The sequence below is a fragment of the Tupaia chinensis genome, unplaced genomic scaffold (assembly GCF_000334495.1).
Source record: "Tupaia chinensis unplaced genomic scaffold, TupChi_1.0 Scaffold000627_1, whole genome shotgun sequence".
Classification (NCBI taxonomy): Eukaryota; Metazoa; Chordata; class Mammalia; order Scandentia; family Tupaiidae; genus Tupaia; species Tupaia belangeri.
Window position 1 is genome coordinate 887,931 of NW_006160147.1, and position 15,218 is coordinate 903,148.

At 48.6% G+C, this 15,218-nt stretch overlaps 1 protein-coding gene across 1 annotated transcript in view; it reads left to right on the forward strand.

Annotated features, from left to right (window-relative positions):
- PPP1R12B (protein phosphatase 1 regulatory subunit 12B) overlaps positions 1-15,218 on the forward strand; it is a gene marked incomplete in the record, with an annotated part of 227,306 nt that overhangs the window by 200,300 nt on the left and 11,788 nt on the right. The window contains 4 exon segments of the mRNA XM_006159146.2: positions 133-277; positions 1,498-1,602; positions 6,151-6,204; positions 7,416-7,466. Coding sequence (XP_006159208.2) covers positions 133-277; positions 1,498-1,602; positions 6,151-6,204; positions 7,416-7,466 — 355 coding nt within the window.

Sequence of the window (15,218 nt, forward strand, 5' to 3'; positions counted from 1 at the left end):
TGCCGTGCATCGTTTCTGGCCAGGCTTCTCAAATGTTTCTGAGAAGAGGCACAAATTACCCTTAAGTGTTACCTCCCCCTCCACCCCTTGGTTCTCATGACCGAGTTTTACCTCTGACACTGTCTCTCACAGGTTGGAATCAGGAGGCAGTAACACTTCAACCAGCGACCCTTACAGTGACCGGGCCTCAGCAAGAGCCCGGCGGGAGGCCCGGGAGGCCCGTCTAGCCACCCTGACCAGCCGTGTGGAAGAGGACAGCAACAGGGACTACAAAAAAGTAGGGTCTTTTGAAGTTTCCTGTTCTTAGGTTACAGTGTGTAAAACTCTCAGCTTTTTCCCCAGTGTAGAAAAAAGGAGTTCTGAGGACCAGCAGATGGTGTAATGGTTCCGTCACTGGACTGCTATATAATCGACTGTGGTTTGAGTCCTACACCCGGCGGCTTACGCCAGGCGCATGTACATGTGTGCCCAAAATCCTGAGAGCAGAATGGAGGAGGAGGGATTGTGGTGTGGCCCTCCCCCTTGGGAGGGTGATTTCTCGCTTTCTGTCTGGCAAACGCACATGCCCTGTAGCAAAATCTCTCTAAGGAAAAGTAAAAAGAAAAGAGGAGTTCTGAATAAGTAAGGAAAAAAGCACTTAAGTAACAGCAGATTCCTCGTAGGGTTCTTGTTTTGCTTTACCTCTTCACCAGTTAAATAGACACTGTCATTCATATATATATATATATATATATATTAGTGCAGTAGATACATGCCTAGTATCAATTACTTAGAGATACAGGAAGAAGTAAGGAGTTAACGATTGTAAAAGAGTGGAAATTACCATGCTGTCTGTCTGAGCCCCAGCAGTCATTTGGAGACTCTTATTTTTAAGTTACATGCTTTTAATATTTTCCTATGAATATCAACTAAATACTTCTTGGCGGTAGTGAGAAAAACAAACATCATCATCCTCACCTAGGCTTGGAGCAGGTGTGAATCACTGTTTATTAGCTCATGTCCTTTGTTTCTGGCATTAGAATACCTAGCCCCAGGTTTTGACTTGAAATTTTCCCTCTCAAGTACATTAAATACCAGGAATAAACATGTTGTGTTAAGAAAATGTTTGTTTCTTTACTGTTTCGTTTAGCAGAATCTGAATCTGACTGAATCAATGTACACACTAGGCTGCTTCCAAAAAAACACTCTCTTTGAAGGAGAGCCACACCCGTAAGCAGTGCAGATGCCCCGAGGAGAAAATGGAGCCACTGTTTCCCCCCCCCTCCCCCCCGCAGATAAACATTAATGAAGTCGGGGCAGCCTCATTCTCTGTGTTCAGCACTTAGGACCTCATCACTTTCAAGAAGGAGAGGACCAGTCGCCTAAGCATGCTCTGCTCCCAGGCATCCTTCCCCTTCAGTGGTGGTGTGGGCAGAGTCCTCGGCATATGGTGAAGCTGTGAGTTTGAATTCTAGGAACCGCCCAAGTAGGTGACCTGATTCTCTTGTTCTCTTCCAGCTCTACGAGAGTGCCCTAACTGAAAACCAAAAACTGAAAACAAAACTTCAGGAGGCCCAGCTAGAGCTAGCGGATGTAAAATCCAAGCTTGAGAAGATGGCCCAGGTAAGGGTGGAAAAGAAGGTGAACGATGGGGAGACGAGGGTCGCTACAAGGCTGCAGCCTAGAGCAGGGCTCTGAAGGAGGGGAACTGAGAGTCAAGGTCAGGGCCCCTCAGAGACAGTGAGATAGAAGCCTCTTCGAGTCTAACTTGATTTTCGAGTTCAGTCAGTGTTTAACTTAAAATTGAAAATTGATAGTTCAGTGGACGAGTCACGATGGTCCGAATGCTGAGTGTTAACATTCCTGGGGGCACTCTGCAAGGCCGACCCTCACGGGAAAGTTCCCAGCTCACGTCCAGTTCCCCAAGTATGCCGGCCGCGTGCATGCACGTGCCTAGGGCTGGGGGCGGGTCACGGTCTGGGGCCTTTTGTGGGAGCAGTATCTCTATCTCATTCTCTTTATCTCTCTCTCTCTCTCTCTCTCTTGTTCATGAAAGAAATAGATAAGGAAAATTTTTAATTCAATATTATTTATCATTATCTATTTCTTAGCAGAAAAGTTGAACATGTTACACGGTTAGTCGTGGTAACATGGTTAGTCGTGGTCTGTTTCCGCCTCGCTCGTCATGTTTCAGTTCCATTTATCCACAGTCACCTTTGGAGAGGGGTAAATAAGTCAGAGACTATAGCCAAGTGTAGAGAGGTAGCAAAGCAGGCCTAGAGGGAAAAGCGGCGTGCTTAGGTCTTGGGACACATCAAGGACAGAGGTGGTGCAGAGACGCGGGGTTAAGTCCCTAAAGCAAAGACCGTCCTGCAGCGTGTGCTGTCTCCCAAACCACCACTCTCTTTCTGGCTGAGATTAAGGAATATTAGTGGCAGACAGACTAGATAAACCATTTCCTCTCACTGCCAGGCCTGATTTAATTAGGCGACGCTGTAGAGGGTGCTGGAGGTAATAACCTCATCATCGGTGAAACAAACCCTGCAGCTGAAAGCTAAAGCAAGAGCCGTCTTAGGTTATTGCCGAGTCAACAGGAAGCCTGTTGAGTTATTGCCCTCCTGGAATGCTAGAGACTAAGAATTACAAGAGCCGAACTGAAGTAAAAACGACTCTTCACTGGGATGCCATGAAATGAAAACCAGAGATGACCAGTTAGTCCAGCAATGTGATAGAATCCAAAGGCAAAGACTAAGATGCTAGAGTTCTAGAGTACTGAGTGCCGGCGGCGTGGAGGGGCAGGGGTGGAAGAGTGTCCTCTGAACATCTTGTTGCCACTGCTCTGGAACTAGACAAGCGAGGGGATGCCAACACTTGGAAGACGGCACCACAGAACTGCGTGGGAGCCCAGCAAGACGGCCAGGACACCCACACTTTCTGGAAAAGGACTGGGCCAGACACCAAATGGATGGCCTGTCCTGGGAGCTGCCTGTCAAGTTGGAAGAAGCGCCCCTGCTATGCCTGGTAGCCAAAAATGGTTCTTACTAGAAATTTCTGAGACCTACTGCAACACAGATTGATAATAACTAGGCTTGAAGTGATTTTGTGGAACAGGAAAAGTAGATCTTTATGTCAGGCCCTGTGGCCTACTAGTAAAAGGAGCCAGATCCTGGGGCCTGCAGGTGGCATGGTGGTTAAAGCACTGGACTCCCACATGACTGACCATGGTTTGAGTCCCAGACCTAGTAGCTTGCTCGCTCGCTCTCTCTGGTGAGCACATGCGCCCTGAAGTGAATTAAAAAATAAAAACTATGATAAAAATAAATAAAAATAATTTTTAAGATAGGTTTTTACTATAGAACACATGCATTCACTGAAGAGACAGAGACAGTTAGAAATCACCCCCAGGGGGCATGGCCATGCCACAGTCCTTTCTCCTCCACTCTCCTCTCAGGATTTTGGGCATGCACACACACAGGCCCGGTGTGAGTTTTAAGCCACTAGATCTGGAACTTAAACCGCAGTCGACTACGTGGGAGTCCAGTGATGTAACCATTACACCATCTGCTGGTCTCAAATAAAAATTATTTTAAAAATAAATAAGGGACCAGCAGGTGGCATGGTGGTTAAAGTGTTGGACACTCCCACATGGCCGATCACAGTTCAAGTCCCAAACCTGGTGGCTTGCTTTCTCTCTCTCATCAAATTAAAATAAATGAATGAATAAATAAAATTAAAATAAATTAATAATTACATAAAATAAAATGAGCCCGATCCTAAATAGCCAACTATGTAGTTTGAATCTTGGCCTTGCAGGCTTGAAAATATGCCTGCCTTTGTGTATGCATGTGCCCCAAATCCCAATAGGATGAAGAAATGGAGGAGAAAGCATTACAGTGTGACTACGCACCATGGGAGGCGTTTTCTCCCTCTCCCTCACTCTGTCTCTCTCTGGTGAGTGCACACACCCTCTGGCAAATTTTTAAAACAAAATTTTTAAAAACCGCGCACACACACAGTTATAACGCTGCCATAAGGCTGGGTGCGCATGGGTGTGCCGATGGAGAGAACTAAGTAAGGTCTTACTGAGGCAGGCAAAATGTCTGTCTTATTCACAGTGGCCCCTCAGAAGATATGGGGGCCTAAATTCTATTCATATAGCTCCGCGTACCGACGATGGCTGATAAACACGAGTCTGGTCCAGCCCCTGCGGCACAGTCGGTGCCCCAACCTGCAGTGCTGGAGGCCTCACAGCCGCAGCAGGTTCAGATCCCTGGCCTGGTTGACCTGGAACACACCGGGCACATATCCCGGAGGACTGGCGAGGAGGATCACAGCAGGACAGGAGTGCCAAGGGGCATCCGCCTGCCTCTGTCCTGCACACACGCGTGCTATTGTGAATAAAAATAAAACTTTCAAAGTAAATAAGGACCAGTCTTACTCTGGTTCTCGTCCATTATTACTCAGGCTGTTTTACAAAAAATTAAGGTGCATTTTATAAATGAAGAACCCACTTCCACTTGCTCCCACCACCTCCTGACAGAAGCTCTAACCACTATTTCCTGATCTTCAGGGGTTCCCCACTATCCCGCCAGCCTGTGCCACATACCAGTGAGCCTTCTAATGAGCTGCTGACATTGACCTGCACAGAGGGCACCAAAAATAAAACCAGCCTTTCCCGTCCCTGGGGACAGGCATTGACTCTCCAGCCGATTGCTTTGCTGGGGGTGTCGACCTATGCTTCATTTTGCCAGATACAAGTTAGTGAAAATCAGAAGAAATGGCGGTGCTACAGACCAAGTCCCTGCTGTTTACCAAAAATGGAGTTGTTTGGCAGGACTGTGGAAGGAGGGCCTGTCAGCCTCACGCATTTGTGCAGAGACAGTTACCACATGGACACGCGCAGTATTTTCATATTAAAGAGCCACCCGAACGCCAAGGGGGTTAAAATTTAAAACAACACACAAACACTAGTTCTTTATATATGTGAACCTAAAAATAGTGAAATCATCACAACTTGTACGTCTCAGACTTGGGGAGAAGAGACATATACGGGTACAGACAGGCTCCAAGGCCTACTCCTCATTTTTTCCCCTCTATCTGCTTTGTAGTGGATGCAGCCTAAAGGCAGATAGCCATGACCTTCAGAACAGAAGGTGAAAGCCCGGGACGGGAGCCAGAACTCAGAGTTTTACTGTTAGTTCTGGCTGTTCCTTAATTTTTTTTTTTTTTTTTTTTTTTTTTTTTTTTTTTTTTTTTTAAAGGAAAGAAAAAAACCTTTGCAAGAAGACCAGCATAATTTCTGTTTATTAGCTGTTTCTGCCTGACATTGGGCAAATAAAAATAATTACCCCATAATTATGAAATGTCTATAGAATGTAAGAAAGTCTGCCCACCTTGTAATGCTAAGGCCAAAAGAGACTTAAGGGTTCGTTTTCCTTCCCCTAGGTAAGGCAGGTTCATTGCCTGAGTTACCTGCCTGCTTCTACCTATAGTGGCTAAACTTATGCAGCCCCTCTGCAAGATGTAAATCGAAAGTCAAAGATGACCTAAAATATATGTCCTAAATCTTTTGTTCAAATACGATCTAATCTGCAATCCAATATATAAACCAGGTAAAAGTGGAATTGCTCTATTCAAAGCAAGGGAGATGCGTGAATGGCCCCCTAAGCATCCCTGGAAGCCCACCCATGTGTGAAAACCACCGCTCTAAAAGAAAAGCAGCATCATTTCCCAAAACAGAAAGAAGCGTGGAGAAGGGGTTGTTGAGAAGAATCCCCTGAAACTTAGACTTTCAAGCCAAGAAGCCCCCCAGCCTTTTAAAGAAGAAAAGCCATTTTTCATTTCCTCCGGGCCTGATGTTAACTCATAGTAAAAAAGGGAGGAGGGCCACGGTGAGATGGAAGAATGCAGCCGCCATTGAAGACCGAGAGTATCTGTAATGTCTTTGTGTGTAGGGGTATTTTTAATTTCAGGGAACTCTTCTGCCTTCACTGCCCAGGGGGAATCTTGAAAACCTCAGAAAGGTGATAATGTTAGCCTTAGAGATCTCAAACTATTTTCCAGGGACCCACCGCCTGTTTCTGGGTGTCCAGTGTGAGTCTGCACTAAGCTGGCCTTCTGCGGGCCCTGAGACTGCCAAAGTAACCACTGTTTTCCTTCCATTTGCGCCAGCAGAAACAGGAGAAGACCTCTGACCGATCCTCAGTGCTGGAGATGGAGAAACGGGTACGTGCATGGCGCTTCTCCCCGGGTCACCTCTTCTTTCTGACGTCCTCCAACTTTGTTCTCGCCAGTGGAAAAAGTTCATCCTAAGAAGGCGGGCCTTCTGCTGCATTCCAGTCCCAGTTTGAAGATAAATTCTTTTTGTCTGACTCTGGGCAGTAATTTGATTGTTAGTCCTTTTGGCTTCCTCAGCTAGTTCTTTCCACATAGGGTGGGAAGAGTTTTTGCGAGGTCATCTCTGCTCCTGGGTAGAACTGTGCGCACGCGTGCACACACCCCCATAATAGATTTCAGTGTACCGCAAACCACTGTATGCACACACCCAGGTCCCAGGTCTCCTTGCACTTCGCATCTCCCTGGACAGGAAGCTTTCAGAAGACCCTCTGCCATTGATTTAGGTCTGTGACCTGGAACAGGAGCCAGCAGAGATGGTAACTCCCTGACTGAGGGGAGAATTTCTGGGTCAGTTGCTAATCTCTTCTCAATTGCACTTGGAATTTTTTCTGGGATTTGACAGTCTGGGATTGGGAAAATGCCCTCAGATTAATTGATAAGCTCTAGCTTTGATTTGACCCTAGGGATATATAACATATTCCCCTCTCCATTGTCTGTTTAAACTGGAAGCAGTTATTCCTTTGTCCAGTAACCTGACCTCCTTGGTATCTCATCTTATCAAAGACTGCTCGTTGAGTTTAGGCCAAATCAGGACTCAGCTTCTGGGAGAGACAAATGGAGGGAGAGGGCGAGGTTAGAGGGAGAGGCACTGTTCCTGCATGGACAGTGATGCGTCCTTCCCTACCCTCCGTCTGAGAAGAGCCATTCCCTAGGAGTTCAGGGGGCACACTACCGAAGATAATGATGCCTTTTTGTTAACAGACAACAAGTGTCCTGTCACTTACAGTCATGTGACAGTCCATGAAATCTCCAGCTTAGGCAGAGTAAGTCCAAGTGCCCCCGTCTCTCTGCATATCAGCAAATTGTTTGCCCTACACAGTTGTGTCCCAGTGAGAGACTCAGAGTCCATGGTTTTTATCGGAGAAGAGCTCCAGCCCACAAATGATGGGCTCCGACAGGACTCAGATCTGGGTCAAGTTTGCCTGAGTCAGCACACAAACCCCCAACCAGAAGCTGCTGACGCCCTGGCAGCTGGGAGGCAGCCCATCGCCTCCCTCTGAATTCATCAGAGCCTCAGCCATCTCATTGTTTATAAACAGGAGAGGCGAGCCTTGGAGCGGAAAATGTCGGAGATGGAGGAAGAGATGAAGGTAGGAAGATTTCTTTCTCTCTTTGTGCCTGTTCTCTGAGTGCCTGCCAAGACTGGATATTTGAGCATAGGCCTGCCCCTCCCAAATCTTGCTACAGACTCAACACCCTCAGGAAGAGCTGATATGTGAACGGGAGGTACAACTTTTCCCCAGTCCTCTGTGGGCTCTAGGCTCTCACACATCTATGGTGGCCACCTCAAAGGCCTTCCCAGAACAAATGCCTCTAGCTTAAGGGGAGCTCTCTAGCAGGCTGGAGACAAGCCTAAATTGAACTTTTAAGGTTTTGCAACCAATGGCTTCACCCTCAAGAGGCTGGATGAAAAGGCTAGAACAAGTTTTCGGGCCCAGCAGAGCCTCTGGTTAGGTGCCTGGGAAGCCTGTGCATGGCTGACCCTTCCCAGCCCAGCCCTTTGTGAAAGGAACACAGACTGAGTCACTCTGCAGCAGAATGGAAATGTATTCACATACTGATTTCCTGTCCCAGCCCATTTTCCCTGAAATACTTGGGAATGCTCAGCGCAGTCCACTAGAATAAGCTCATGCCACCGGGTACATGTCGGGAGTTGCTGTTTTCCTCTCTCCCCTCACCATGATCTGTAGTGACTGTCACCTCCACTAGCCACTTCAATGGACAGCTGCCATTCTAGCCAGGACATGGTGTGGTTAAGGCCACTGGTTAACTATGTGATCCGAGTCCCAGACCCAGCAGCTTGAAGGGATTGTGCCGTGACCATTCCCCATAGGGGGCAATTCTCACACACACACACACACACACACACACACACACACCCTCTGGCAAAGTTGTTTTTGTTTTTGTTTTTCTTTTTTTGGAGAGGTTTTTGCTACACGTGTGCTCACCAGAAAGACAGAGAGCGACAGAGATAGAAAGTGAGAAATCACCCGCAGGTGGATGGCCATGCCGCAGTTTCTTCTCCTCCATTCTCCTCTCGGGATCTTGGGCACGCACGCACACGCGTCCAGTGTGAGTTTAAGCCACCAGGTCCGGGACTCGAACCGCAGTTAACTACATGGGAGTCCAGTGACATAGCCATTACACTAACTGCTGGTCTTACCTTCTGGCAAAGTTTTAAAAAGAAGGAGAGCACTGGCAGTTTACCCAAAGAGTCAGTTCACTGCCATGGTAGGAGACAGCGCTCCTCAGGGAAGCCACCCGGTGTGACGCTGGAGTATCTGCTCCTAGCACTGGCTCAGCTTTCTTCCCTATCTTCAAGGATCTTACTTTGTTTGTTTGTTTGTTTTAAAGTTAAAAAGCCCACCTATGGGGCCAGCAGGTGGTGTGGTGGTTAAAGACGCTGGATTCTCCCACATGGCTGACTGTAGTTTGAGTCTCAGACCTGGCAGCTTGCTTTCTCACTTTCTCTCTCTCTTTCTCTGGTCAAATTAATTAACAAATAGGTACCAGCAGTTGGCACAATGGCTATGTCGCTGGACTCCTATGTAGTTGACCACAGTTCACATCCTGGACCCGGTGGCTTAAACTCACACTGGGCACCTGTGCATGGGTGCCTAAGATCCTGAGAGCAGAGTGGAGGAAAAGGGATTGCGGCGTGGCCATCCCCCCTGGGGGATGATTTCTTGCTTTCTGTCTCTCTGTCTCTCTCTGTTTTTCTGGCAAGCGCGTGCACTCTATAGCAAAAACCTCTCCAAAAAAATAATAGTAATAATAAATAATAATAATAAATAAAGTTAAATAAAATAATTCTTTTAAAAAAAAAAAAAGCCCACCAATTCAGTCAGTTGCTATTATTCTCCATTTCCAATTACAGAATTATAAAGCCATTTGCTAAAATCAAAACCTAATACCAGCTCTGCAAATTAACCAGCTCTTCCTAAAGGACTAAGGGGCTGCAGAGGCTCCCCATCACAGCAACTTTATGACTGCGCCTTCTACCTTCTTCAGAGGCAAAAACTTCAGACATACAGATGTGCACATGGCAGAATTGGTTTGACTGGGCCTTAAGAAAATGCTTGTTCAGCTCTTGAACTTTTCATCCAGACTAACATGTGGTGACCAGTGTCTCTAGAGTGACTCGTGGCCAAAATCTGTGTGTACAAAATCTTCGTTGTAGCCAGCAAACCAAGCAGGTAACGAGCTGTCAAATCTGGGGCTCAGGAGAGCTGGGGGCCAGTCGTTCTCCATGCTTGTCGCATATCTAGTAACTGCAGATGCCCACACCTGGGGCCACCATAAGGAGCAAATTGAGGAGCTGACCTCCTTGAACCCTGGAAGGTCGTGTAACGTGTAGGTGCTCAAGGACAGAAAGCGACTTCAGAACCTGTTTTTCTGACTCTAGCAAAGAAAGTAGGAGTTGAAATGGGGGTACCAAGACATGGATCACCCCGATGTATGTGGGGTTTCTGTGCTTATGAGAGGGGTTGTGCCTTCTGGCCTGTCCTTGGAAAGGAAGGTAAGTACTCATGAATTCTCCCCAGGAGAAATTCCACCCAGACCCTGGGCTGTAGGAGGATTATTGGCAGCTTCTGACAGCTGTGCATGACCGTCTGAGCTGTGCTAGGCCTGCACTTGGTCTTGGGATGTGCCCACATCAGACCTGATTCCTTTCCTACTGCATCCTCCATTCAGCATCAACCTCCTTACCAGACCTCTCCCCTTCCTCTCCCAGGCCCTTGCATGAGAGGGCCCCAGCAGCCAACCGCCTTTGAGATTGGTCTTGGAATTTTTATTTTACTGACCCTGGAACTATCACGAGCCAGCTCTGCCCCTAAAGCCTGCCTTTCTCCACTCCGCTCCATGCCCTGCTCTCCTCCCCACTTCTTGCCATGCCTTATTTCAATACTGCTTCCTCTAGAACATTCTACCAGATTGTCCCCTGCCTCTGTCCCTCATGCCGGTAATTCATCCACCTCAATCTGCTCGTATTCACGTGTTAGATGAGTCACTTCATAGTTCCTGTCTATGATACTATTCCCTGGGAGGCCAGGACCACTTCATAGAATGACAACAATTCTGTTGAAAGCTTTGGTTCAATGTCAGCACCAAAGGGCGAGAGCCAGGGACTTTCCACGGAGTCTCCAGCCTGGCCCCTGGCTGTCTCCTCCACCTTTTCTGTACGCTGCACCATGATATCATAATCTCAGATGCCTGCGGTGGCCGAGGGGCTTGCCCGGGCCCTCCCTCTGATGGCTGTCTAGAACCAGGTGGCTGCCCTGTCTTTTTTCCAAGGAGGTCATTCTCCCTCCTTGGAGGGAAAGACATATCAGCAGTCTGTCTCTGCTTGTTTTTCCTTTTCACTGTTTTCCCCTCATGCTGCCTTTCATTCTCTTCTCTTCACTCCCCAGCATCCAGTCACTCCACTAATCTTTCATTTCTGTCCTCATCACATGGTGTGAGAGACTTCTCTCTGATCCTGGCAGCCCTTTGCAGTTGTTATAACCCAACAGGATTGTCTGTCCTCACCAGTGAGACCCCATTCACATAACAAGACCACTCCCTCCTCAGAGCTGGCGGTCTCAGTCTCGGGGTTAGTGTAGACCCCTTAGGAAGGAGTCTGAGATTCTGAGACAGAATTTCATTTATTGAAGTCTTTAGATCCCTCATGGAATATAGGGTACTAGGAAGGGATCTGTGGACTGGTTATTCTGTTCCATCTGCAACAGCGACAAGCAGTAAGGCTGGACTAGCACAGTGGCTAAACAGCTCCATTGCCCCTGGACATTTACGATTTTGCCAGCTGTTGTACACAGCTGTAACTTCTGGAATGTGAGTCTGTGAACACCTTTCAGCAGCTCCAGCCTCTGCACAGACTGGGGCATAGAGGGCACAGTCATTGGTGGACACAGTGACACATGTAGTCAGGCGGGCTAGCAGTTCTCAGGTCCTGGAGCAAACTCTGGTCTGCAGAAGAGAGCTAGCAGGGCCAGTGCAGCTTCCTGCAGAGCGAGTCAGAACACCCTCCAGGGACCTGCCACCACCTCACTTCAGCCTTCTGAACAGCACACGCCCATACAGAAAACGCTTAGATTGCAGACCCCTCTTTTGTTTTCCTTGTTTTATTTTTAAAGGTAAGAAAATAAGGTAAGAGAAGAATCCAGAAGGAAGACAAATGGGGCCAAGTGTGACGGAAAGAGGAGAGGAGGAGAGAGGGAGGGGCAGCAGTTGGATTGCAGAACACATGGAGTCCTCAGCTCTGATCCCAGGGATGGCGAAGAAGGGTCCTGAGGCCGTGGATCAGCCATGTTAACTCAGTTCAGAAGGCCTCACGCCACATCATGGGCTGTCATTCTCAAAAGCAAGGCACACATACTTTTGGAGAGCCGGTGGTCCTGTGCACACGGCCGGCCTGTGCCAAGAGCCGCAGACACAGCTCTCCCTCCCCGTGCTGCTCCCCATCACCCCCTTGCCATCTGCTCTCCGCACTCCCGCCTTTCTCATTTCCTTTCTTGCATGCAAACTAAAAGCAAAACCAGAAAGTCACGTGATTTCTTTGTCCTACTTTTTTCTCCTTTGGTTTGTCTTGTCTCTCTCTGTCTTGTCTGTCCTTCCATGTCTCACTTTCTACAGAACCTCCACCAGCTAAAACAGATTCAGACCTTGAAGCAGATGAACGAGCAACTACAGGCTGAGAACAGGGCCCTGACCCGAGTGGTGGCCAGACTCTCGGAGTCCATCGAGTCCTCGGACACCCAGGAGCTCTAGTTCTTGCCCCTCCTCTCCACCTCACTTCCCTCCTCCACTGCTCCAGGCAGGTTCCCTCTTCTTGTCAGTCCCAGAGGCTCTGGGCTCATCCCCTCCATCAACCTCCACGTGCAGAGCCTGGTAAAGCTTGGTCCTGTGGAGCTGGAAGGAACCAGGACTGAGACTGTAGAATGGGGCCTGATAGCCCAGGTCCGGGGAGGCAGTGGGGGAGCCCTCACCCAGGCCAGCAGTACATTCGGTAAGGTCAGCCCACTCCCTCTGTTCCCCTAGACACTGATATGCATTTGCTCACTTGGCTGCACATCAGAACACACGTGTGTGCACATACACACATATCTTTGGTGAGGTCATCGCCAAGCTGAGAAAGAGCTTTCTTAGTCAACAGCAACCTGAGTACACCCTGATAACCAGTAGCAATTGAGTTTTGTCCTAGACCTCAAATTATGGTTGGGCCTGGGGTAACCAAGGGCAGGGTCTCTCAACGTGAGAAATACTTGGGAGCTTTTCATATAACCCAGTGTTCGGGCCTGATCTCAGAGAATCAGTGGTCTGGGTCGAGACCCAGGCATTAGTATTTTTTTCACATCTCTCCTGTTGGTTCTTGTGAGTAAGCAGGGCTGAGGACCATAGCCCTTTTGATACCGGAAGAACCATACCTTTTGCTGAATAGAGAGACCTAGAATTGAAGGCCAGAGCAAGCCCAGTTCTACGCCAGTCAGTATCTCCGTCCGCCATCTGAGCAGAATCGGAAAAACATTCCTCGCTTTCTTCTGCAATAGTCATTGGTTTCTTCTCTCTCCCTGGGAGGCATTTCTCTCATCCCTGTCACAAATCTCAGGGCCCCAGGGACGTGCCCCTCCCTGCCCCGAGTGTGTGGACTGCGAGGCAGAATGAAGCCTATACAAATGAGGCCCTCACAGCTAGGCTCTTCCTGATGGAGTGGGAGGGAGATGACAGGCAGTGGGGCAGAGAGTAGGCATGTATTTTCAACTGAGAACCAAAAAAATGTGTTTGGCGTTGGAGCCTTTCCCTGGCTGTGGATCTGAAAGACAAGCCTCAGAAGCTTGTTTTCCCATCCCAAGATAGTGTGATAGCGTCGCCACTGCTCTGAAAGGAGCTGTTAATTTTCAGCAACAGTCTAATTAGCCCTGACCAGGGCTCGTTCTTTTTTCTGCCTATTTGCTTTTGCCTTCAGGGTCAGTAGCTGGCAGCTAATATCCACTAGAACTAGAGCCTCCAAATCACTCGAGGCCCAAGCTAATGTCCTGCTACAAGCGCTATCCCATGGGGGAGGAAACCCAGGCACGTGCCCCGGGGCCTGGCAGTGAGCAGCCACACTTAGGTCCAGACTCCTTGCTTTAAAGTCAGCCTCAAGATTCCTGGGAAGTTTGGGGACCAGCAGTTAGCATAATGGCTATGTCGCTGGACTCCCATGTAGTCGACCGTGGTTTGCGTCCCAGACCCGGTGGCTTAAAATTCACGCCGGGTGCGTTGTCCGTGCCCAAGATCCCGAGCGGGGAATGGAGGAGAAGGGATTGCGGCGTGACCATCCCCCCTGGGGGGGGTGATTTCTCGCTTTCTGTCTCTCTCTCTCTGTCTGATGAGTGCACACGCCCTATAGCAAAAACCTCTCCAAAAAAAGATTCCTGGGAAGTTTGACTTGGGGTGAACTAAGGACCCCACCCAAAAGGTGTCCCCCTTGTTTTTGGTTTCCCTCTTTGTTACAGGACAGTACAGAATATGAGCAAAACTAGCCCTCAAGCTTTCAGTAGTTAATAACCGTGGTAACAGTTGTCTCTTAAGGCCCGTGCTTGGTGCTTTATGCTTTTTTTTCTCATGTATTTCCCAGAACAGTCATTGTAGGTATGTATAAAAAAAATCTTGAGTCTCAGATTAAGTACTTGAGGTCACTCAGAGAGTTAAGTGGTAGAACCAAACTCAAACGCAGTATGTCAGGTTCCAGAGTCCAAACTCCCAAGCGCTGTGGTCTGCACAGCCTGCGTATTTGGCACAGGGGTCCTAGGCACTTGTTCAGCACTCGGCCTAGACAGTGCGAGGAAGGTCACCGAGCGGCTGCAACGGGCCCCCGCCTTGCAGCAAGGGGGAAGAAGGCAGCATTCTGCATTCTCAGCACTCGGACTTCCCTGTCGAAGGTGAACTTTCAGGAGCCGCTTAGCCCTTGAAGGCCTTGCCACCATAAAGAAAGCCACAGCATGGCACACGGCCCTCTGCATCAGGGCTCAGCAAACTGACCTGCTGATACTGCTGTGAGCCACAGTCAGAAAAGAGACCGACAGAAGAATATCGCATGACACATGAAAATTATATGGAATTCAGATTTCAGTGTCCAAAAATAAAGCTTCACTGGAACCTGAGCCCTGCTCGTCGGTTCCGTATCACCCCTGCGTCCATGGTGCTTTAGTGCTGCACCAGCAGGGAGAGTCATTGCAGCAGAGACCGCGGAGCCTGCAAGCCCTAGGAATTTACTATCTGGCACTTCACAGAAGAAGCTTGCCGCCCCTGCCAAAAGGGAAGATGAGATAACTAAGCTGAACTGGCAGTGCGATCAGGAGATTCTGTGCCCTGCCTTTTTTTTTCCCCCGCTGTTTCCCAGAAGTCATCTTGCCTCAGCGTGTAGTGCAAGCCACTTACCAACAAAACAGAAGAGGGGACTCCTTTCCCACTCCCTGTGTAGTTGGACCTCCGCAGGACTCCTGAGGCCTCATGCCCGACAGCCAGCCTCTCCCAAGGCTTCTGAAGCCTCGCAACCCCACATCCTCCTCCCCTTATACGTCCCCCATCAAAGGCAGTGAGAAGTACTATTGAGAAAATGTGTACTTAATTCATCCAAGGTGTCACTAACATGAAACTGGTAAGTTGGAAGTGCAGAAGTTAAGCTGAGGCCAAGCCGAAATGGCAATGCTTCTTTCCCGTCATCTGTGCATGGCACTTTGACACGTGTGCCTGTGTAATCGTTCTTTAACTGCAAGTGAGGATCGGATACCACTGTTCATTCCCACCCCCCCTCTTTTTTTTTTTTTTTTTGAGGGTTTTTTTTTAGGGGGCGTGCGCTC